The sequence below is a fragment of the Pleuronectes platessa genome, chromosome 5 (genome assembly GCF_947347685.1).
Source record: "Pleuronectes platessa chromosome 5, fPlePla1.1, whole genome shotgun sequence".
In the NCBI taxonomy this organism is placed as follows: domain Eukaryota; kingdom Metazoa; phylum Chordata; class Actinopteri; order Pleuronectiformes; family Pleuronectidae; genus Pleuronectes; species Pleuronectes platessa.
Genome location: NC_070630.1, coordinates 901,405 through 926,176, shown reverse-complemented (window position 1 = coordinate 926,176; position 24,772 = coordinate 901,405). Strand labels below are relative to the sequence as shown.

Here is a 24,772-nt window from a genome sequence, read left to right as displayed (position 1 = left end):
CATCTGTCCCTCACTATCATGTCCTGCAGCTCATCTATCCTCACGTTCATGTCCTGCAGCTCATCTGTCCTCACGTTCATGTCCTGCAGCTCATCTGTCCCTCACGTTCATTTCACAGTGAAACCAACTCCGTCCACACGAGTGTTTCCTGCACCAGAAATAAATCAAATCTAACACACCAGAAAACATGTGATGTGGTCGCCCCCCCCCCCCCCCCCCCGTTGAGTGAGCAGTGCTTCAGTAATACAAACAGTTTACCACAAGCGTTCATGTACTGTGTTCATGTAGCGTAAACAGGAAGTAGATTATCTACTCTGCAGTTGGCTGCTTATTTACAGAAAATACTACGAAAGAGAAACAGAAAACTACTTGTTTATGTACAGTTACACATCAAACGGGGAATATACACACACAACTGTTTTTATTTTCGTCATTTAAATTTTACAATATCATTATGATTCCATGTACAGTTACTCAAAGTGTACGTTTGTCACTACACCACAGACAAAATGGATCTTCACTGTGACCATCAGGGGGCAGTAAAGGTGTTCACTTCCTGTGCTCACTTTCAAAATAAATGCTTAATGCTTAACATGGAAATGAGTGTGACCACAAGAGGGCAGCACAGACACATTTATTTTAAGAATTGAATATTTAAATGTTTAATAGGAAATGTTAATATATTGTTGTGTGTTTGCTGCGCTCCAGTGGCCATTGTGTGTAACTGCACAGAGGCTCCAAAGACGAGCAGCCTGTACAAAAAACAGTTGAATCAAAGAAGTGGAACGACCACAGACCTGGACACCACAGCAGTCGGGTGTCACACGTTTGATGCCCAGGCATCAGAGTCCGGTTTCACTTCCCGATCCACAGAGACACAGTGTGGCATCGTCTTTTCCTTTCTCACATAATAAATCCTCCACAATAAATAAAACCAAGCTGAGTCTGCAGGCTTCTCTGTAAAATGATATTTTTATCAAATTAATATAAATGTGAAGACACCGGTTTTTAGATTCAATGATTTACTTCCTGAATAAAAGTGGTTTAACTTTCAGAATCAAATTATTTTCATGAACTCTTATTTAAACACATGAGTTTTAACAAAGAGTGTCAAAATGTGGCTCAGACTGTAGCTGAGGTTAGGAGCCTCCTATCTCCTTCTTTCCTTCCCTTGTCTACTCTTGTCTCCTCAACTCTTGTCTCCTCGCCTCTTGTCTCCTCGCCTCTTGTCTCCTCTGCTCTTGTCTCCTCTGCTCTCCACTTGTCTCCACTCATCCTCCTCTACTCTCGCTCCTCCTTCGTCCCCCCTCGTCTCCTCCTCCTTCGTCCCCCCTCGTCTCCTCCTCCTTCGTCCCCCCTCGTCTCCTCCTCCTTCGTCCCCCCTCGTCTCCTCCTCCTTCGTCCCCCCTCGTCTCCTCCTCCGTCTCTCGTCCTAGATGTTGCTCGCGCTCTGGGCGGTGGTCAGGGTTCTCATCGTCTCCCTCCCTGACAGTTTCCTCAGCAGCGACTCTCTGAAGGTCTGACACGTGAGGACGTAGATGATGGGGTCGAGACAGACGTTGAGAGACGACAGGAAGAGCGTCCCCTTCTTCAGCTGGAACAGCAGGAACCGGGTGTCATAGGACAGGTCCGATTCTGTCTTCTGACTGAACGTGTACGGCAAGCGGCAGACGTGGTACGGCACGAAGCAGATGACGAACACCGCCAGGATGCTGAAGATGCTGCGGTTGGATTTGCGGCAGACGTTGCTGGTGGAGGTCTGCGCCCGTCGGTACGACTGGTAAACCCGGTGGGCGATGGAGACATAGCAGAAGACGAGGACCAGCAGTGTCACCCAGAACAGGAACACAATGAAGCTGATGGACCCGTGATGCCACTTCACGCCCAGCGGCGTCTTCAGCCCGATGCAGTCCCGGGCGTTCCCCTCGTGGGCCGGCTTGCTGGTCAGGATGCAGTTGGGCAGAGCGCAGATGAGGAGAAGGCTCCAGGTGAGGAGGGCTAGCACCCGGGCGAAGCCCACGCTCTGCATGAGGTGCAGCGCGGAGGTCCCACACAGCCTGGACCTGCAGGAGGAGGTGCAGCAGGAGGACGTGTGTCGGACGATCTTGAGGTAGCGCTCTATGCTGACGAGGCCCATGAAGACGATCCCCACGTACATGGAGTAGTAGAAGAGCACGGCGGTGTAGCGGCAGGTGACCACGTGGATCCGCCAGCCGCCAAGTTCCAGCTGAGACGCCAGCTTGAAGGGGAAGGTGGCGAGCATGAGCAGGTCGGCCACCACCATGTTCTTCAGGTAGACCACCATACCCGAGTCGCTGGGCACTCTGAAGAAGATCCAGGCGGCGACGCCATTCAGGCCCAGGCCCACGAGGCAGATGATGAGATAGAGTGAAGGAAGCACCTGGTGGGTGAAGACGCTGCTCAAGTCTGATTGGTTGTTGTGAAGGAGGCTGGAGTTGAGGAGATCCATCCCTGAAACACAAAACAGTTCAAACATAATCAGAAATCTATAACAACAATCTGCAGGTTGTTGATTTGTTCTCCCTCCTCTCTCCTTCAGCCTCAAATCAAACTGTGACGAACTCTTCTGGGATCAAATGAAATGTTTTGTTGAGATAAGGATTTGACTGTGTGGTCATTAGTCATGGTCCCTGGAGGATGAACCCCAGAGCACCCGTCTTATCATCACAGATAAACATCTTGACTGTTGCTGCTCTTACATCTGAGGTTTGAGGTCCTCAGAGGATAAACTCTGAAGACCTTCCCCTGACTGTTGGGCCTCTGCAGCGCCACCACCTGGTCAGACATGATCAGTGAAACCTCCATGTGATGAAATCAGGTTTATTTGAATAAAACAGTTTGTTGTCTTTATGCTAACGTGCTAACTCTCAGTCACTTGTTGTCAGAAGCCGTTTCCGTTCTTCCTGTTCTGCTGAACTTCCTGTGAAGTCTCCACAGGAGCTGGAGAGTTGATGAAGTTCTGTTTGCTCTGCACCATGTGCACAAACAACAGGTTGGTCCTGCTGGTCCCACACTTCCCTCCTGCTTCATCCCAGTCCAACACACACCCTCTGCTCCTTCATCCCCTCCAATGAAAACAGGACAGTCAGCGGGGACACAGGAGGACGACGCCTCTCCCCCCCGACCTGACCCGACCCAGTCTGGACCCAGTTCAGGTAACTGGTTCCCCAGAGGATCGGCCCAGAGAACCTGAATGTTTAGATGTGTTCTGCTGCATCACTGTGGCCAAACCTGTCCCACACTGTGAGAAATAAGAACAGTGTCAATTCAAATGTCTGTCCACATGTCCACTGATCCCGTCCACAGCCTGAAGGCCAATGTATGCTTCTGCGTTTTGACGGACACGGACAGATAGGACCGCCCTCTCCAACGTGGAACGCCCTCTGCGTGCCTCTCCGAGGCTCCTCGGAGAGCTTTTCGTGCAGCTCTCATTTTTCTAACTATACGTCGAAATGACGGACAGCCCACGGATAGCACTTGGCTGTGATTGGTCCGCTAACGCCAGCATTTCGGAATGGAAACTTCCTGTTCCATTCCCTACATCACAATAAACCAAAATCACAACTACGACTCTATGATTAATGTGACAAGTGTGTTAAGCCAGCGGCGTTGTCCGGCTGACGGTGGCTGGTTAGAGCACTTACAGCATGTGTGTACGGTCACATACGGTTATAACGAACTTTGATAACGGGGCTAGCGGGCTAGCCACCATGCTAACTGCGGTGGGAACAGCGCACAAACCCGCTGACTTTAATCCCACGGCTCATGACACTGTTTCTCAAACACCGTCAGGTTAGAAGCAAACACTTGGTAGTAGTTAGTATCGGGTGTCCGTGTTGACTGTGTGTGGAAGCTGAGGGGGGGGGAGCTAGCTGCCTCCGTGTAGCTTCAAGCTGTTGCAGCTGTTGAATTAGCAACGCAGTTTGGAAACAAGACCGGGGAACCGCTGCGCTAAGACACGATAACATAAGCACTTTGACCCACTGGGTGTCACTTTATTCAGCAAAAACTGTCGCGTCATCAACATCCTTTTTCTGTTAGTTACCATCGTTCACTGTGTGTGAGGAGCCGGGAGGACGTAAATAAACCAGCGTGGACTTCTTCTATATACCTCATGAGGTAGGCTTCTCTAAGCTCGACTTCCGTCTCGCCATCTACTGTTCTGGCGGTGAATTGTTTTCACAACAAAAAGGCTCGTAGAACTATAACTCAAAAAGGGTCCGTCCGATCCGTCCGTCCGTCATTCCGAAACGGACTCGGAGAAGCATACTGAGGCCTTGAGACCACATCACGTGACCCCTCACGTGCACCGGGCCTGTGTGTAAACAGCTTCAATAATAAATCTCCTCCACATGTCAACACAACAGGGTCAGTAACCCTCTGGTTCTCCAGGTTGTGTTCTTCTCTGGAAGCTGAGGCTGGTCCTGTTCCTCAGGAAGGAGACCATGTGACAGGAGCCGGACCAATCAGAGAAGTCTGAGTCATCGTTTTCAAACACCACAGTTTCTGCTCGTCCAGATTAAACCCCGAGTTTTCAAACTAAAACGGGTCCAGCGCCCCTCTCTAGGCCACTGGTTAGAAAACTTAACGAAAAGTTAACTTATATAGTTAGGAAGAAAGCTTCTCAATTTGACCATATCTGGGAGATGTTTTTGGACTTTATTAAAAATGGTGAAATTAAAGAGGCATTGGAGATGTGAGGTGACTGATCTGGTTCGAGGAACGTGTGCTGTACTCTGTACCATCTTTTTGACTGTAATTTATTTTACTTGTCTATATATTTATTTAATTTTTGTTTTAATCTAATTTAAACTAAATTAGTACTTTCAATGTAAGTTTTTGTCCTTCTTGAATTTATGTTTTAATCATAACGTAGCAATTTTTGTGATATTTGTATGATTTACTGTCATTTTTACTGCCATTTATTCAGGTCGGGGAAGGTTCTTATATGTATGTAAATTTATGTAAATGTATAAAACAAATAAATATATGTTTAAAAAATTTTAAAAAACAGCAAGAGCTGCAGTTAAAATAACAACAACATTTTTTTACACTCCAGAGATCAGCTGTGACTCCAGAGCAGTGATCAGTTTGTGTTTACACTGAGCGGCTCCGTCCTCATGGAGCAGCTGTGGCCTGTTTGGAGGACGAGCGTCTCATCGTAAACAGACAGAAGCTTCAGCTGCTCAGAGTTCCTGCATCTCACATCAGAACAAAAACTCCTCAAAAAGATGAATTTCACATTTTACTGAAACTTGTACAAACGTTTCTGTTCATTTGGACTCAGAGGAGAACGAAGCATATTCTGGTTCACCTTATATATTTATATTAGCTCCTCCTACAATCACAAAAATGATTCAAGCCCTTCTTAGACGTGACCCATTTACATATTTTTTAAACAGGTTTAATTGGGGGATCGCCTCTAGTGGTTGAATCCCCCGATTTTCTCTGGCGGCCATTTTCTCAGTTTGCTTTACGCTGCGATCCAGAGTCACTGCCGCAGGTGGAAGATCAAACCTTGGTGAGAACATTCATTTCGTTGTAGACTCTCATAATTAGGACTTAGTATCTCATAATAATCAAAAACTAATTCATGTACTGAGATCACTTTGGCGGAAATGGGCTTCCATAGATTTTGACCCAACAACAGATGAACCTTCTTCTATGAAACTGCAGTTCAAGTGAGAATTCTAATATATATATTTGTTTGTAATTTTCTATTGTGTTGTTTAGCATTGAACTTAAAAAGTATTTTGTATTTGGTCTGTTTAGGCCCCGCCCCTGAGGCTGCAGAGAGGGACACAACCCGGGAGACACAGACTAAGAGACGGAGACGGAGACGGAGATGGAGACGGAGACGGAGACGGAGATGGAGACGGAGATGGAGACGGAGACGGAGATGGACAGCCAGAGGACGGAGGAATCCTGATGGAAGGCCTCAGTCATGGTCCGTGTAGGAAGGTGATACCGGGGTTCATCATTAAAGATCGGAGCTTTCCAAACAACCTCAGGTTCACTTTCAGGTTTATTCAGAAAATCCTCATGAATTTGGATGGGCACACGCTCAATGCAAATATCCAGCAGCTGAAAATGAAGTTGTTTGCATGAGCGGGTAAACACAGCGGACGAGCAGGAAAAAGAATCTTCTCCACAAACTTCCTCTTGCATCTATTTGCCTCTGACTCACAGCAGCTTTGTTCTGCTGTGAAGCTCCACTCAGGCCAAAAGGACATGGACACGACTTCACTGTGGTTTTCTCTGCTTGTGAATCGACCTATTGATGCTGAAAGTCACGCTGCTACAGAGATGTGGAGATTAACACCTCAAAAGGTTTAGCATTCATCAAATGTATTCAAGTAAAGCTTAATATATAGTAAGTATAAAAATATATATGTATTTGTATTGATGTTGAATTCAGGATTATGTTGCTTTTATTTCCTGATCAGTTTGTTTCTTGATATTTGTAAAACAAACTAAAGTTCTCGATGTTGGTTTCTGCTATGCTAGTTTCTGAGCATTTTAAAATAAAAATTATAAAAAAATTATCATATGATTTTGTGCTGGACTTACTAAAATCTATTTCACATCCTCTATGTAGATATTTTACTTTAGCTTCCTTTAAAAAAGATGAGTTGGTGTTATGTAAATCAACTTCATATAGGTCATGTAATAATGTTATTTTGGTTTCATCTGAGAGGAGTCAGTTGGACCAATGAGAATAAATTATATTGCTAATATTATTAATAAATTGAGTTGGAGCTACATATATTTATTGGATGGAAAACCTTTCAAAAATTGAATTGAGTTCAGCCAATGAGTGATGAACAGGTGCAGCTCGCCCGAGACTCAGCAGCAGGAACAGCTTGAGCACAGTTATAATTAGTTATAATATTTGATTTCATTTTCAAACCTTCCCTTTATTTTCTGTGATGTTGATCTGAGGCTCACGTGCCCAACTAACCCAACTGTCCTCAGACACGTTGATCATCATAGGACGCTTCTCGTTTAGTTTGTTCATAACTCACATAAAGTTTTCAGTTCTTTTTTTTTCAGCTTTAAAGTTGAATCGTTCGACGTCGCGTTGATCGTCTGCGTAGTTTTTCATCTGTCGGAGACTTTCAGAAATTATTTTACACTTCACTGCAAAACCTTTTATTAGTTTTTAATAAGATGTAGTTATATATAATCAGATTACTACTCTGTCTCTAATTTATATAAATAAGCTGATTAACTGATGTGTAATTTCCTGTCGTTCTGGTTGTGGTTTCTAAAAACCAGAGTCAGTGTATTTATATTCATCTCAACACCTCATCAGTTATCAGGTCAGTTCTCAAACCCCAGAATAAAAGTGCTTCTCCTTTGATTCCAGTTTTCACCCTGATTTAAACTCAGATACTCAACAACACAGTCATTAGTCATGATATTTCCACATTTAGAAAACAGTTAATAAATTGTACGATTACAGGAACGATAGTTTTAACTAAATCTACAGGATACATTTCAAGTGGTGTAGATGGATTTTCAGAATAAACTGGATTTTCAGAATAAACTAAATAAGTGAATCTTTGGAAACTCGAACATCTTTCACATCTTTAACAATCGAACCCGGAAGCTGCTCATCTGAACTTATCTATTTAACAGATGAGTCATTAGTGTTAGAGGCGTCAGCTTGTTTCGCGATGACTGCATCTTATTTTATTTAACACATTTAGTTAATGAATGTAATGTGATCAGAACAGAATGCAAACATTTTACATAACATAAACATAAATTAAGACATCACCTCAGGCTATAACTATATTTTATAATGTTAATAATTTTTTTGGACTAATAGAAACTCCAGAAAGTAAATAGATTAGCTTGTTGTTGAGACGTCAATAAGATGAAATATCAAGTCAAATAACTACCCGTTTAAATTCCTCCATTGATAATAATAATAATGGACTTAGGGTGTAATTAATATGTATTTACAGAATTTGTTTTCTTTGTTAATTTTGCAGTGAATTCTGTCACAAATTTATCATTAACACCTGAAACCTTTTATTTCTGTTTCTCATCTTTTAAAAGTTTTATTTATTACTTTAGTTGTGACTTTATTCCTAAAATCGTTTGTCCTCCATGTTTATGATCCTTCACTTCATGTCTGTGACTTTTCTTTTGATTTATATTCTGATTTAATTTATGTTTCAAAGCTTCCATATTATTTGGTGGAAGAAAAGAGTTGAACTAATATCAGCCGGTGGTCCAGCTGCCTCGTGTTATTTCTCTGTGGATGTCGAGCGTTTCATTCTTTATCTTTTATTCCTCTTGTCGACTTTAATTCATCACCTCCGAGTTGAACAGGAGAAATGTCTCAGTATTAAATATGTTTAATATGGAAAAGTTTACTCACCATATAAACAGGCTGATGCTCAGTCAGGCTCCCATCCAGATGTTGACTTCTACATGTGAGAGAATTTACAGCTGTAATGAAAATGTACAGTGTTGATCGGAGCTGTTTTAAGTCTGGAGGAGTTCCACTTCCTGTGTGATCGTCCTCTCTCTCTCTCTCTCTCTCTGTCTCTCTCTCTCTCTCTCTCTGTCTCTCTCTCTCTCTCTCTCTCTCGCTCTCTCTCTCTGTCTCTCTCTCTCTCTCCCTCTCTGTATCCCTCTCTCTCTCTCTCTCTCTCTCTCGCTCTCTCTCTCTCTCTCCCTCTCTGTATCCCTCTCTCTCTCTCTCTCTCTCTCTTGGTATTTTTACACATCAGAGATCATTAAACACATAAGAACCTTGCCTGTGATTTGTCCACCTCCATCATGAGTCCGACATGTTTCCTCTAGAATGTTATATTTCTATCTGAGCCGTTAACCTGATTCTTCCTGATTGGATGTGTAAACCCACAGAGACAGTTGGTGTAATGACGACTTTTTAGCCGGAAGGTTTAAAATCAAATGTCTGAAAAGTCTCTGAGTGATGAGCGTCCTCTGGCTTCCTCAGGAAGAATCCTGTGTCTCCTTAACAGCCATGATTCCTTTACTCCAGACTTCTCAGAGTAGAAGATGAGTTCCTGGTCTGGATCAAACGGAACCTGGTTCTGTTGCAGAGTGAAAACACTTTGTTGTATAGTTTGGACTTTTGGACCAATCACAGGAAGTAGAGACAGAATTCTTTAGCCCCTAAATCGTTATTTGAGACCCAAACTAACCCGTTGAAATGAAACTATGGAACAAACATGAACCTTCACACTCTCAGATCTGATAATGTTCAGTTTCCTGTGAATCTTCTCTCGGTGGTCTTTCTCTCATCTCAAAGCGTCTCAGATAACAGGACGTGTTTCAGACTCATTTATTATCTTTGTTCTTTTTTAGCTTCACAATTTATAAACTATATAGAAACAACTTGTATGTGTGTGTGTGTCCTCCTCCCATGCTGCTTCGCTCTGGAGGAGAATGACAGGAAGGGGAATCCAGCGGAGGGAGAGGGAGATTTGTGACACGAGAGGAGGAAGTGGAGCATCTCTGTTCTTCACCGCTGAAACAACATCTGCACCAGGTCTGCACAGCTGCTTTCACTGCTGATGGATTCATAAACGTTGCTATAATCGTCATATACAGTCCACTGGATGTGTGTGATGTTTGTGTTACTGTTCATTTTCTTCTGTCTTTTGCAAAGTGGGGGAAAGTAACTCTACTCATAATAATAATGGTAATATTATTAAATTACATATGTTTATTCAAATTGACAGAGAATATTTTGGTTCTGTTATGTACTTTTACCTTTAGACTTGAAGTACATGCTGATAATAATTTTAGACTTGTGTAAAATGTATTCATTTATGCACAATTCTGGATTGTACAGTCACTGCAGCTCATATCCTATCTACCATACGTGTGTTTTGATTCTTGAGTACTCCTATGTTGTGTACTTGTACTTCTACTTAGATGTTTACATCGTGACAGATGGAAACAGTATTTGATAAATAAAAGGTTCTAATCCTTAACTCCAGTCCGTGTTTTATTGGTTCTTTCCCCGGTCCACTGAATCCACCGCGGATTTTACTTCCATTTCCCTGCGCTACCGGAAGCTGCTGAGAACCAGACCGGAAACCGACTTTGTGGACGGAAACGGAATTAAATGTTAGAATGGACGTAATGTGAACGTGCTGTTGTTGTTGTGGAGCCGCGGACTCTTCACGGGATGTCGACCACGGCGCGGAGCGGGGACATCATCCACCTGAACGTGGGAGGGAAGAGGTGAGAGACCCGGGGGAGTGTTGGAGCTAAGCCCGGCTTAGCCCGCAGCTACATGGCTACCAGGGCGGCGTCCGTTATCGGACAGGTCCTTGTCCCGTCGGCCCACCAACGTTCTGGAATAAGTTAAAGTTTAGTGAAACTTAACGACTCCGATGTCTGAGTGAATGAACACGATTTATAATACTAATAATACTTTTCAACAAATGCTGAGGCCGAGTCGGTTCATCGGGATACAGACTGTTAGCACCTCTGTTTACTGTTCATTCCATTTGTCCGATGATGGAACTACACTAGGTGTCGCTGTAACTTAAAGCTGCTGTGATACAGATGCTCCGCGCGATCAACGAGCGGCTTCAGCTGGTTCACCAAGTTTTCACAACAACGTATTGTTGCATAGGGAGTTAAACCGGATGTAGCTTCATGTAGCTTCATGTAGCTTCATGTAGCTTCATGTAGCTTGTCTCTTATATTCAGCAGGAAACTGTAAAACATGAAGAATGCTGAACAGATTTGTTACAGCAGCAGCTCTTCAGGTTCAGGAAGCAGAGGATCATGGGAACTAACAGAGTGGAGACTGCAGGGGGCGCTGTTGTTCAGATAATGTTACACTGTGCTGCTTTAAGGAGTGAACCCCCCCCCCCCCCCCCCCCCTACAGACAGGGCTCTGCAGGACACTACAGTCTAACTCCAGATGGTGTTGGTTCTCTTTCAGGTTCAGCACCTCCCGACAGACGCTCACATGGGTTCCTGACTCCTTCTTCACCAGGTCAGTTTCACTCGGGGCCGAAGCCAAACTCTGTTAACACTTTGACCACGTGACATTCTACTGAGGAAGTGAAGATGTTTTATGAATAGAAACAATCTGCTGGAATATTCAGTTGACCTGTGGCTTCACCGTCAGACCTACTTTACTTTAATGGTGGATGACAAACACTCAACTGTTCGTTAGGAACAGGGTCAATGAGAAAACTCTAAGATCAGAAAACAGTTAGTTTTAGTCAGTTAGGGCAAGTGAGGGGATGACTGGCATATTACTCTTCATATGATCAGCAGATTAACCATCACTAGCTGCCCTGACCTGGTTGTTAAAGCTCCGTGCTCAGAGGCTGGGTCAGTGGCACATAAACAAGACAACGTGGTTTTTTAGCTGCAGATGGTTTTGTTTGTTCTCCAGTGAAAAGTGCAGTGAATGATGTTGTGTGTCTGTGCTGTCACAATACTCTGTTTTCTTTTTCCTCGTCAGTCTTTTGAGCGGTCGGATCTCAACTCTGAAGGATGAAACTGGAGCTGTAAGTTGTGTGTGTGTGTGTGTGTGTGTGTGTGTGTGTGTGTGTGTGTGTGTGTGTGTGTGTGTGTGTGTGTGTGTGTGTGTGTGTGTGTGTGTGTGTGTGTGTGTGTGTGTGTGTGTGTGTGTGTGTGTGTTTGTTTGTGTGTGTGTGTCCTTGTTACCCTGATATGTGAACCTCCCCTGGTTTCTCTCTCTCCCCACAGATCTTCATCGACAGGGACCCCTCTCTGTTTGCGACCATCCTCAACTTCCTGCGGACCAAAGAGCTTCATCCCCGCTCCATCAACGTGCACATGCTCATGCACGAGGCCGAGTTCTACGGCATCACGCCGCTGGGTGAGACAGACGCTCGTGTGGACGGGGTCCTGCTGGACGAGTCCCCACATTATGATTCTTCTGAACGGCTGCTCAGTTTTCTGTTATATTAACGAATGAATCTGTTTTGTTATAGTGCGTAAGCTGCAGCTGTGTGACGAGCTGGACCGGTCGTCCTGTGGAAACGTGCTGTTCAACGGCTACTTGCCTCCACCAGGTAAACACCCTGTCCTCACCACCCCCCCGACACCACCACAGACACACTCCTCAGCCATGGCTCGGGGGAAAGTCCAAATTTGATAAAGCTGCTTTCAGATATGATCAGAAGTTGTGATATCACAGAGAGGGAGTGGACGTGTTGATGAGGTTTCTAACACGTGACGTGAAACTGGAAGAACACAAACATCTCAGGATGAAGAAGAGGAGCCGGACACGTAGAAGACGAAGACGTCCACTTGGAAACACGAGGAGATTCCAGATCTTCTGGTGATGAGGGCCGACTCCGGTGTGGACGAGATGTAAACAACAACACTGATCTTTCCACAGCAGAGTTTATATATCTTGTCACGCCTCCTGCTGCTCTACAGGCCCAGCCTCCTTTTGCTCTACAGGCTCCACCTACTGCTGCTCTACAGGCTCCGCCCTCGCCTTGATATTCCCACATGTTCCTGTTGTTGTGAACGAGTCGGTCCCAACAACCTGCTGCTGCTTCACAAACACTATCTACACAACATGTCCACACAATACTTTACAGAGTTTGTGTGTGAAAACAGTTTAAGTCTGAGGGAGTGAACGTGGATGAAGCTGCTCCTCTGAGCTTCTGTTGGGAAACAAGACATTAACCTGAACTGTGATTCAGCTCAGTTCCTCTCAGGGAACCTGAATCCATCTCTTCTCCTGCCCCCACATGGTCGAGACCCACCCTCTGCTTCACTTCCTGTCTGTGTCTTCTCAGTGTACCCAGCCAAGCGTCGGAACCGGCACAGCGTGGCGGGGTCGCAGTTCATGGGCGGCCGAGCCACACCTGCAGAGAGAGCGCCGGTCAGACGCAGCAACACCATGCCCCCCAACCTGGGGAACTCTGGGATGATGGGCAGGGTCAGCCATGATGAGAGGCCGTTCGGAGGTGAACACACACACACACACACAAACACACACACACACACACACTCAGTCAGTCAGTTCACACCTCCCCACCGTAAACGTCATGACACGTCTCCAGGCCATTTATTATCTAACAATTAATAACCTATTAAAACCTGTACGGCAGTCAGCCACCAGGGGGAGCCAGGTGTTTTGGAAGCTGCCACAAATACTCACTACAGGTTTAAACGTGGATCGATCCGCCACAGGAAATAGTTCCCAATGTTTGCTTTATATATTTCCTCCTGTGTGTGTGTGTGTGTGTGTGTGTGTGTGTGTGTGTGTGTGTGTGTGTGTGTGTGTGTGTGTGTGTGTGTGTGTGTGTGTGTGTGTGTGTGTGTGTGTGTGTGTGTGTGTGTGTGTGTGTGTGTGTAGGTCAGTCATCAGACTCGGGCATGGTTCGGATCATCTGTGGTCATCATAACTGGATTGCCGTGGCCTACGCACAGTTTGTCGTCTGTTACAGGTGAACTCATCACTTTTATCATCTCTTCATCTCAGAGCTCGTCTGATTGGTTATTTCCCCTCTGACTATTTATGTTTAGGGCATCACAAGTTTGCATGTTTTGTTAAAGGGTCAATTCCCCCAAAATCACAAAGAACATTTCAACATCCACTGCACTGAACCACAGAGGAGGTGGAGGCGTGGAAAAGCCAGAATGAGCCTTAAACAGTTTTTAGACTCTGGTTCCAGAAAGTGAAGCCAATCTGAAAGTGCCTGAACCTGTATTCTGTGGTGTGACCAGCAGGGGGCCACTCCACTGTTTGTTTCTGTAGAAGTCTATGACTCTACTTCTCACTTTATAATGTGAGTAAACATTTTCCTAAGGCGTGTATGTCTCCTTTCAAAACCCCCCCCGCCTCCAAATATGGTGACTTCTGGTCTAAGAAACCAAGATGGTGCAGCTCACCCGGTGAGAAGTCTCTCTCAACGTGATGGAGGCGGTTGACACCTGACTTCATATCTTCCCTTTGTCTTGGCTGTCTCTCTTTCAGGGTGAAGGAGTCGACCGGCTGGCAGCAGGTCTTCACCTCTCCTCGTCTGGATTGGGTGATCGACGGAGTGGCGCTCAACGCCAAGGTGATGGGCGGCTCGCTGGGAGACAACGACAAGATGGTGGCTGTGGCGTCCGCGACAGAGATCATCCTGTGGTCCATCTGTCCCGACGGCAACGGAAATGAAATCGGTTCGAAGGGTTTTATTGTTTCTAGGATTTTTCTTACCCGATAAACAGATCAACAATCTGAGAGCAGCAGCTGGTTCTGAGGTCGTGTCTCTGTCCCTCAGGCGTCTTCAGCCTCAATGTGCCGGTGGAGGCCCTCTTCTTCGTTGGTAACCAGCTGATCGCCACCAGTCACAGCGGGAAAGTCGGAGTGTGGAACGCCGTCACCAAACACTGGCAGGTGGGCGGAGTTTGCTGAATTCAAAGATTTACTGACCACACACGGAACCGTGCAGGTGGTTTGTGACGTTCTCTTGGTCTCTGTGCAGAACCAGGACGTGGTTCCCATCAGCAGCTACGACACGGCCGGCTCCTTCCTCATCCTCGGCTGCAACAACGGATCCATCTACTACATCGGTGAGGAACGATGGAGGTGGATTTTGGTTTAGCTCAAAGCTGCTCGGCCTCACAGACACTTTGGTTTTAGATGTTAAACCGAGCAGCACCTGACTCCTGGTCCCAGGTCTGATGAGCTGTCAGTGAGCTCCTGGTTTGTTTGTCTCATCAGATGTTCAGAAGTTTCCTCTGAGGATGAAGGACAACGACCTGCTGGTGACGGAGCTGTACCGGGACCCGACTGAAGACGCCATCACCGCTCTCAGTGTCTACCTCACTCCCAAAACAAGTAGGAGCTACCACGCTACTGTCTGTCAGTCCCCCGTCCCCCCCCCCCCCGTCCCCCCCCCCCGTCTCTCACTCACGACCGGTCCCATGTGATCAGGTGACAGCGGGAACTGGATCGAGATCGCGTACGGGACGAGCTCCGGGACGGTTCGGGTCATCGTGCAGCATCCGGAGACCGTGGGCTCGGGGCCTCAGCTCTTCCAGACCTTCTCCGTCCACCGCAGCCCCGTCACCAAGATCATGCTGTCGGAGAAACACCTCATTTCAGGTAAGGGGGGGGGGGGGGGGGGGGCGAGACGCCAGCGTTTGATTGACACACGTCAGCACCGTCACAGGTTCTTCACATCTGTCGTCTTCCAGTTTGTGCAGATAACAACCACGTCCGCACGTGGACGGTGACTCGGTTCAGAGGGATGATCTCCACCCAGCCGGGCTCCACGCCCCTCACCTCCTTCAAGATCCTCAGCCTGGACGACGTGGACGGACACGGAGGCTGCAGCGCCGGGACAGAGATCGGTAACACACACAGACACACACACACACACAGAAACACACACACACACACACACACAGGGGTCGGTCCCTCTCAGACAGCAGATCTAAATATGTGACTGGAGACAAATGATTGGTGGGAAGAATCAGTTTGTTGAGATGTGAAAGAAATGAAACTTTCAATGTGTCGTCTCGTATGTTATACAGGTCGTGACCAGCAGAGGTCATACCAGAGAGGGGGGGGGGGGGGGTGTGATGCATTATGTCAATGCGTGTCCTCACATCTACAGAGAGACGTGTGTGTTATCGAGGGGTTCACTCGTGTGTGTTTGTTTCAGGTCCGTACGGAGAGAGAGACGATCAGCAGGTCTTTATTCAGAGAGTCGTCCCAGACACAGACAAGCTGTACGTCAGGCTGTCCTCCAATGGGAAGAGGTGAGGGACACGTGTCTCCTGAGTGACAGACGTGACGCTCAGTTTGATTATTGATCCGCCATCACCAGCCTTTCATATCATGTCCTGCGTGGATCAATGCTGCTGTTATTGAATCTGTGTGTGTGTGTGTGTGTGTGTGTGTGTGTGTCAGGGTGTGTGAGGTGCGTTCGGTGGACGGCACCTCCATCACAGCCTTCATGGTCCACGAGTGCGAGGGCTCGAGTCGCATCGGCTCCCGGCCGCGGCGCTACCTCTTCAGTGGCCACAGCAACGGCAGCATCCAGATGTGGGACCTGACCACGGCCATGGAGATCGCCGGCAAGGTCGACATCAGAGGTCAGACGCCACCACAGCCGAGACATGTCTGTCCATGAGCGATTTGTTCTGTCATTGGTCAGTCGTTTCTGTACGTGGCTGTAACGCCTCCTCTCATTGGTCGTCTCACAGCGCTGGGCGGGCCGACAGAGGAGGAGCTGCTGGAGCTGCTGGATCAGTGCGACCTGGCTCTGACCAGAACTCCTGACAGTACACCGAGAGCCTCCACCTGCAGGTACACACACACACACACACACAGAGACACACAGAAACACACACACAGTGACACAGAGACACACACAAACACACACACAGAGACACACACACAGAGACACACAGTGACACAGAGCCACACAGCCACACACACACAAACACACTCACACACACACACCATAGACTGGAAATAAAGATGACGAAATAAGTCCCATAGAGGCGTGGTATTGAGGTCATACTCAACCAATCAGGAGTCAGTGTCAGGTGTCCATCATGTCGTCTCGGCCTCTTTTTATATCATTAATAACTGATTCAATCCAAACTGATCAGAAACGTAATCGAACATCAGAGAAAGAAGAACGATGTGAAATGATAGAAACATCTAGAAAAACATTTATTTAACTTCTACTTTGAGTTTTTTTTGTTTATTCCATGTCCCATCTGCTGACATGGAGGAGGAGGGTTTGTGAACTAGACTGAAGCCAACCACCAGGGGGCGATCTGTTAGAGTCTTCATCTCGTTGATCTTTATTCACAATTTAAAATGCACTTTTAGAGAGTCGCTGGATTAAACATGTTTGTTTTGGTCCTCACTCCCTGTCCTCTCTTCCTGTCCTCACTCCCTGTCCTCTCTTCTTGTCCTCTCTCCCTGTCCTCTCTTCCTGTCCTCACTCCCTGTTCTCACTTCCTGTCTTCTCTCCCTGTCCTCACTCCCTGTCCTCACTCCCTGTCCTCACTCCCTGTCCTCACTCCCTGTCCTTACTCCCTGTCCTCACTCCCTGTCCTCACTCTGTCCTTACTCCTTGTCCTCACTTCCTGTCCTCACTCCCTGTCCTTACTCCCTGTCCTCACTCCCTGTCCTCACTCTGTCCTTACTCCTTGTCCTCACTTCCTGTCCTCTCTCCCTGTCCTCACTCCCTGTCCTCACTCTGTCCTTACTCCTTGTCCTCACTTCCTGTCCTCTCTTCCTGTCCTCTCTCCCTGTTCTCACTTCCTGTCTTCTCTCCCTGTCCTCACTCCCTGTCCTCACTCCCTGTCCTCACTCCCTGTCCTCTCTTCTTGTCCTCTCTCCCTGTCCTCTCTTCCTGTCCTCACTCCCTGTTCTCACTTCCTGTCTTCTCTCCCTGTCCTCACTCCCTGTCCTCACTCCCTGTCCTCACTCCCTGTCCTCACTCCCTGTCCTTACTCCCTGTCCTCACTCCCTGTCCTCACTCTGTCCTTACTCCTTGTCCTCACTTCCTGTCCTCACTCCCTGTCCTTACTCCCTGTCCTCACTCCCTGTCCTCACTCTGTCCTTACTCCTTGTCCTCACTTCCTGTCCTCTCTCCCTGTCCTCACTCCCTGTCCTCTCTTCTTGTCCTCACTCCCTGTCCTCTCTTCTTGTCCTCACTGCCTGTCCTCACTCCCTGTCCTCTCTCCCTGTCCTCACTGCCTGTCCTCTCTTCTTCTCCTCACTGTCTGTCCTCTCTTCCTGTCCTTTAGTCTTCACTCTCAGTTCAGTGACGGCTTCAGGACGGAGCGTCTCCACTCTGCAGGAGGACGAGGAGGCGGAGCTCCGGGTGGGGCCTACCTGTATGGTAGCCTCCCCCGACAGGTCCCGCCCCCGGTGCCGTTGGCCAAACCTCTCCGAGACGCCGTCCTCTCACCCGGATCTGGACCACAGACCTTCTCAGGCCACGGTCCGGCCTACAGCCACAGCTCCACTGGCAGCCCCCGCCCCCACAGACACCCAGACGGGGACAGGGAGTGGGGGGGGGGTCCGCAGGGGCAGCTTCGTGGAGCGCTGCCAGGAGCTGGCCAAGGGTTCGGAGGCAGCTGGCGGTTCAGGATTTGGGGTCCTGGGGGGGTCGGAGGGCAGCAGGCGGAGCTTAGCGGTGTGCTCCGAGTTGGAGGCCAGGTTCGTCCTCAGGACTCCCACCACCTTCTCTGTGTCGCCCGGTGCTCGCCATTCACCCGGATCCCCCGTGTCATCGCTGTCACCTTCTCCGTTATCCTCGTCTTCATCACACCGCAAGGCCGCGCCCACTTCCCAAACAAGCCCCACCCCCTGTGCAGTAAGCCCAGCCCGGTCTCTGACCCCGGTGTCTCCTCGCCGCAGAGCCGCACCGTCTCCCATTGACATCCCAGCATCACCAGAGAGCCCCCCAAGTCCAGACCACCCCTCCACTGGCCCCCCTGCCGGCCCCCCTGCTGGCCCCTCTGCCAGCCCCCCCGCCAGCCCCTCCACTGCCCCCCCCCGCCAGCCCCAAACCACACATGAACGAGACCAGCTTCTGATTGGCTGATCTGACTGAGACTCAGACACTAGAGAGCGAATCAGCTAGAAATGAAAAACTTGTGTTTTTATCATGTCTGGATTTCTGATGTCACATGTTGAGATGTGAAGCAGCCAATCAGCTCTCAAGGAGCTCTGTTGCCACGACTACCATATGCCACTTGGTTGATTGTTGACGAACTCGTTTGGAAATGAACGTGAACATGAAAAAAGAATCAATATGATCACATGATCTGAACGACTCATCAAAGGGCTCAGAGGTTCTGAACCTGTGACACAGAGCGACACCAGAGGCAGTTTCCTGCTTCTCACAGACGATTGTTGCTTTTGACCTGAAATGAGAGAAAAAGCTCAAAATAAATAACCCGGAAAAAAGAGAAGAATTGTTTCTCTGGCAAAAGTGGATTCAAGCTGCAAACAACAAGGTTGTTGTCTCGCTTCTCGTGTTCAGATCCACTCGGGTCACGTCCCAGAGACGTTTAACAAATCGTCAGATCGTCGTCCACAAACTGGAAGCTGTGTTTGAAACCAGTGATTCACTGGTTCACTGGTTTCTGATGTTGAAGTCTCCATCAGGAGGTGGAGACCAAACATGGAGCCACTGCCCCCAGGGGACGTGGAAGGTTACTGCAGCTTCAACTGTGTTTTTGTAGCTTTTTGATAAAGGTTTTTCAAACAAACTTTTCTATCTCTTCCTCCTCTGACTAAACCAAACTAAAAAGTTTTTTATTGAAGCTTTATTTTTCTAATTTCTATGTTTGGTTCAGTAACATTTAAAATGTAATTTCAAACTGTGATGTAAGAAAACACAATATGTTCTTTGTACTGTTTTTTTCTTTCTTCACGGAGTCAAACATAAAAATGTCTTTAATTTTCCATTAATGTTTGTTTTTAACATTAAGAATTGACAAACAGTAAAAACAAAGTGAAACTCTTGTTTTATTTAACAGCTTCATATTATTGTCAAGTAATAGTAACACAATATACCAGCTGTAAGTTAAATATGAAACTGGATTTATTGATCGATTAATCACCACAGCTCCATAGTTTAGTGACATTTAACAGATTTATTCATAACTCGAAGAAGATGAAGAGTAACTGTACTTTTTGTAGATTTCTGATATTCAGTAGATAATGAATCAAATTGTTTTTTACGTCTCAACGTTTCACTGAAGGAAATGATTTCTGCTCGTGGTTATAATCAAAACATTTTCTCAGTGGGATTTCCAGGTTTCCTGCGACACACAAACGCATCATCCTTCCTTTTCTGTCAAGTGTTCAGTGATTGAAAATAATCAGTATTTATCATTATCAGTCAGATGTTGTTTCCAGCTGATCTCAGGTCTTAACAGTTTGTATAAACAATAAAATCAGACTCATGAAGATGAGAATCATGTGTTTTATTCAACTTTCAGTACAAACAACTCAAACTAAACTAATCAGCTGCCGCCCTGAAAAGAAGTTCACATAAAAATATATTATACCGAAAACATGGATTTTATACATGAGAGGTGTCCAGGTTCTGATGATGCTGATGGAGCTGAGGGTTCCAGCTGTGAACAGATGTTTCTCTCACGTTCGATTCCCGAACACAGACTGAGATAAACTGCTTCAAATGAATTCTCTGTTTCCACGAGTCAACAAAGACTGAGCAGAGAAAGTGATGATGTCCATGACGTCCCCCCCCCCCCCCCCCCCCCCCCCGTAGCCTGAGCTGTGGCCCCTTCTCTACAAACCTCAGGTCACATGATGATTATCAGTTATTGGTATTTACGTTCTGACAGTACAGAGGAAGCGTTCAATGTTCTCAGCTCTTCTCTGAACAGATGAAAATCTATCGAAGAACATTTCTGCCAAAAGAAAAATGTTGAATCATCGTGAAGTCAGTTTGAGTCTTTGATCCTGATTTAACTTCAGTGTAAACAGAAGAAGAATGAGTCTCTGTGAGGACGGTTTCTGTCCCCTGGGGGGGTGGGGGGGGGGGCCTCAGCAGAGAGACTCAGACCTCCTCAGGCTTTGGCGTCCAGCATCTCCAGGAGCAGCTTGTGGAGAGGGACGCGGCGGTGGCGGTGCAGGTGGAGGAAGGCCTGCACCGCCCGGTCGGCGGCCTGGCGCAGCAGAGGGAGGCTCATGAGCAGGCGGCCGGCTCGGTGGCGCCCTCTGCGGGTCGACTCGTAGTCCTGCAGCGCATCATGGAGCCCGTCCTGGAACCGCTGCACCGAGTCGGGACAGTCCACCGGGTCGGCGTCTGACAGGCGACACACAGACACAGTACTTTTACTCAAGTGCAGTAAACAAGTGCAGTTTTGAGGTCAAAGTATTTCACGTGAATAGTTTAGAGACACAACTGAACTTGTTTAAACTCAACAAGGTTTTTAAACTCACAGTAAAAACAGTCAATTGATAAATAACACAAATCAATATAATATAATTACACACAAACACACACCATACACAGTGAATTAGGACGTCTCGTCTCCACTTCCTCCACAAATCAGAAGAGTCACATGATCGATGATGAACTTAAAATGATGTAATGTGTGTTTTCACTGTAATAATCATGTTTTACTTCACATCTGGAAACATCAGCGTCACTGAGACTGAGCTGACAGACAGTGAAGTGGTGAACAAGGTCAAGGTCACACACACAGACACACACACACACACACACACACACTCACACACAGTTAATGTGTCTCAACAGTCTGAACATCAATATTCACACAATAGAAGATGGTGTGTGTGTGTGTGTGTGTGTGTGTGTGTGTGTGTGTGTGTGTGTGTCCAGCTGACTCCTCACATCTGATCGATCCACTTTATCAATATTTATTGATCTGAGTCTCAGACAGTGGGAGACCGACCAGACTTCAGCTGGAGGAACCAACCAGTGTCCCAGCATGCACCACTGCTCCGACAGGGCTGTTATTGATCAGTGGCCACTGTTAGCGCTGTTAGCATTAGCAACTCAAACCACAACACACTCACTCACACACACACACACGTCTGGAGCTAATCAATAAAGTGATGCTTCAGCCTCCAACCACTGATCAATACCCCCCCCCCCCCCCCCCCCCACACACACACACAAACAACACAACTCCTCTAATTGTAAATCAATATCAGAGTTGATGCAGCTTCAGTCTTTTCTCTGATGGAGTCACAACCACATTCATGTTGTCGGTGTTTTCAGGGTCGTTGTGTTTATCGTTACAAAGTGTGCGCTCTGTAAGTTGTCGTTTCTCTGCTCTTGACTCTTGGCTCCACCTTTTTTGTTCAGGTGAGCTCACACCCAGAGGAGTGAGTGAGAACTGTTCACCTGGAGATCCTCCCAGGGGGCGCTGCACCGCTCGGTCCTCCAGAGGGACGTCGATCAAACGAGCGATTGTGGAGGAGAAACTGAGCTGTAGAATTTAGTGTGTGTGTCTGTGTGTGTGTGTGTGTCTGTGTGTGTGTGTGTACCAGAGTTGGCCAGTGCCACAGCCTTCAGCGTCACCACCTCCTCAGGACTCAGGTTCATCAGCTGGTACTTCACTGTCAGGTGACGCAGCGCCTCGTACAGCTCGGCCAATCCCAGGGATCGACACTGAGCCTCGTCCAACCGCAGGTTCCCGGCGAACACAAGCTCCTCCCCCGGCGCTTCATGCGATCGCCAGGCCACGCCCACCAGCAGCGCCTCCATCCAGCCGCTTTGCAACAGCGACATCTGATCGACCAATGACAGGCTGGAGAAGCCTGGGAGGGGGCGGGTCAGAGCAGGTGTCAGTCACACGATTGAACAGAATAAAAACAACAGAACGCGTCTGTGAGCGCTTACCTGGGATCTGTTTGGCCCAGCCAATCAGAGCCAGCAGCTCCCGGTTCAGGAGGTCACACAGGGTCAGCAAGGTGCTCAGGCTGCTGTCATTGGTCGAAGTGTCCTGATTGGCAGCCAGTGGGGCGGGGTCAGTGAGCAGCAGGTGAGAAATCATCTTGTTTCCTGAAAGTCGAACGTGAGGTGAATAAAAGCAGCTGATTGGACGACGTGTGAGTCACATGATGAATAAGGTGTTGACTCACTGCTGCTGATCAGGTGACTGCACCTTCCTGTCTCCACCCGCCGCTTGTACTTCTGACGTCCCCCTCGGACCCGGTCCAAACGCACCCCTGCACCACAGACACACACATTTAACTTCATTTCATCTGCCGCCTCATCTGTGTGGGCGTTGTGTGTCTGTGTCTGTGTGGTTGTTGTGTGTCTGTGTTGTGTGTATGCATGCTCATTGTGTGTCTGTGTTGTGTGTCTGTGTGGTGGTTGTGTGTGTGTGTTGTGTGTCTGCGTGCTCATTGTGTGTCTGTGTTGTGTGCCGTGTGGTGGTTGTGTGTGTGTGTTGTGTGTCTGCGTGCTCGTTGTGTGTCTCTGTTGTGTGTGTGTTGTGTGTCTGTCGTACCCTCCCTCATCATCCCGGCCTGCAGACACTTGTGGAAGCGACAGGCCTGACACGCCTTCCTCCGCCTCTTGGTGATCTCACACTCGCTGGTCACTGGACAGCTGTACTCCATGTTGCCTGGGTCGTTAACAACAGGAGGTTCTAATGAGTCGATAATATGATGAAACATTCATTTGTTTGATTCTCCTCGTGCACGTTGTCTCTTCTCACAGAAATCTATACGTCCATCCCCCCCCCCCCCCCACACACACACACACACACACACAGCCAAGTGTTTATTGGAGCTTAAAGCCTCGGAGTCCGTTAGCAGGATATTGATGAGCGGCGGCCGGAGGCTGTTTATCACGACTCTGGGTTTTATTGATCAATACGTAAACAAGTGACATCATCAGAACCGACCAGGGCTGAATTTCATCTGATCAGATTCATGTTAAGATAACGACATGTTTACACGTGGTCACGCTCCAGATGTGTTATTACATGTTTATCTTTTTATTTTACTTTTACTTTAAACTCCTGAACTCCTAAAAATCAAGTTTTTAGTAATGAGAGAACTTCAGCTGGCGTCAGAGAAATCAATCGATGGATGAGTCGTGTGAACTGATCTGAGAGCAGCTGATCTGAGAGCAGCTGATGGTTTCACACGCTGATCGATAAAGAGCTGATCACTTCTACTGATCCCTGATCTGTCAGCTTCTCACCCTGGATGGTTCTTTTGAAGAACGCCTTGCAGGCCTCGCAGGACGCCACTCCGTAGTGATACCCGGAGGCAAAGTCTCCACACACCAGACAGAGCCTCTTGGGCCCTGCAGCGCCCCCTGGTGCCAGGAAGTCACCCCTCAGGATGGAGTCGACCTGCGGACAGAAGACACGCCCACGTCTCTGAATGTGCTGACTCCTCCCACACTTTATTTACATTTGGATTAAACGTTACAGCAGCTGTAACATCTGTCCTGCCTCGGGAGTAACTTTACTCTTGTTGTTACTTTACTCTATTGTTGCTTTTGTTGTAACTTAGTGACGTTTAATGCATTCAACATCTATGAGGGGCCATTTAGGAGTTCAGTATCTTGCCCATGGACACTTCGGTATGCAGAAGGGGAGACTGAGGATTGAACCGCCTTCTGGTTGGAGGAAAGACGCTCTACCCCTGTGCCACAGTTGTGTAGTTGTGTATCTTTGAATGTGAACTTTGTGTTTCTCTCATGAATCAGTGACGACCCTCAGGTTGATGATGTGACCCCTGAAGGGCCTCGACCCTCATGTTGAGAACCAGGGGACTGAACTGAGTGGATCTGATCACGTAAAGAACCAAACTGAACTTTAACTGTGATACAATTACATGTATTTTTGTATATTTCCTTCACTGTATTTGTACTTTTCCTGCAGTAAAGTACTTGATGAATTAAGGTTTTTTTCTGAAGTGAGAAAACAAAACAAAAGAAAAAGAGAAATTTGAGGAAAGTTTTTTCACCTGCGCTGAAAACGAGTCGGCGTGGGACCCCATGGCCCCGCCCCCGACACCTCCGCCGCTGGAACAAGATCCGGAGGGAGAGTCGGGCTCCACTGCTCCACAGAGGAGTCCCATGGAGGAGGAGGAGGAGGAGGAGGAGGAGGAGGCCGGGCTGACGAGGAGGAAACCCGGTTGAGAGTGGCTGAAGGCGAGCGTGGCATCCAGAGGGAAGGGGGGGCTGAGGGGGGAGGAGTGGAGGAAGGAGGCCGGAGAACGAGCTTCATCAACAGAGGAAGACGAGGAGGAGGAGGAGTC

At 47.6% G+C, this 24,772-nt stretch overlaps 3 protein-coding genes across 3 annotated transcripts; 1 reads left to right on the top strand and 2 right to left on the bottom strand.

The window, feature by feature from the left end:
• Positions 1-407: 407 nt before the first annotated feature.
• Positions 408-8,553, bottom strand: LOC128440160 (P2Y purinoceptor 14). The gene is made up of 2 exons (XM_053422780.1): positions 8,414-8,553; positions 408-2,472 (listed from the first exon to the last, which is right to left on the bottom strand). The coding sequence occupies exon 2, from the start codon at positions 2,468-2,470 to the stop codon at positions 1,433-1,435; it is 1,038 nt and encodes a 345-aa protein (XP_053278755.1). The 5' UTR covers positions 2,471-2,472; positions 8,414-8,553; the 3' UTR covers positions 408-1,432.
• A 1,530-nt stretch (positions 8,554-10,083) lies between these two features.
• Positions 10,084-19,960, top strand: shkbp1 (SH3KBP1 binding protein 1). Its single transcript, XM_053423426.1, is given in 18 exon segments — positions 10,084-10,254; positions 10,967-11,020; positions 11,498-11,543; positions 11,746-11,878; positions 11,994-12,074; positions 12,813-12,983; positions 13,376-13,466; positions 13,997-14,187; positions 14,289-14,404; positions 14,493-14,580; positions 14,732-14,848; positions 14,945-15,115; positions 15,208-15,363; positions 15,678-15,774; positions 15,926-16,110; positions 16,222-16,324; positions 17,785-18,052; positions 18,054-19,960. Coding segments are annotated over 18 exon segments (2,658 nt in total). The 5' UTR covers positions 10,084-10,198; the 3' UTR covers positions 18,588-19,960.
• Positions 19,961-20,586: 626 nt separating this feature from the next.
• LOC128440157 (steroid hormone receptor ERR2) lies at positions 20,587-24,772 on the bottom strand (the record flags this gene model as incomplete). The annotated part of the gene is made up of 7 exons (XM_053422779.1): positions 20,587-20,825; positions 22,037-22,309; positions 22,392-22,585; positions 22,657-22,720; positions 23,005-23,121; positions 23,706-23,859; positions 24,479-24,772. Coding segments are annotated over 7 exons (1,335 nt in total), but the record flags the coding sequence as incomplete, so codon positions are not given.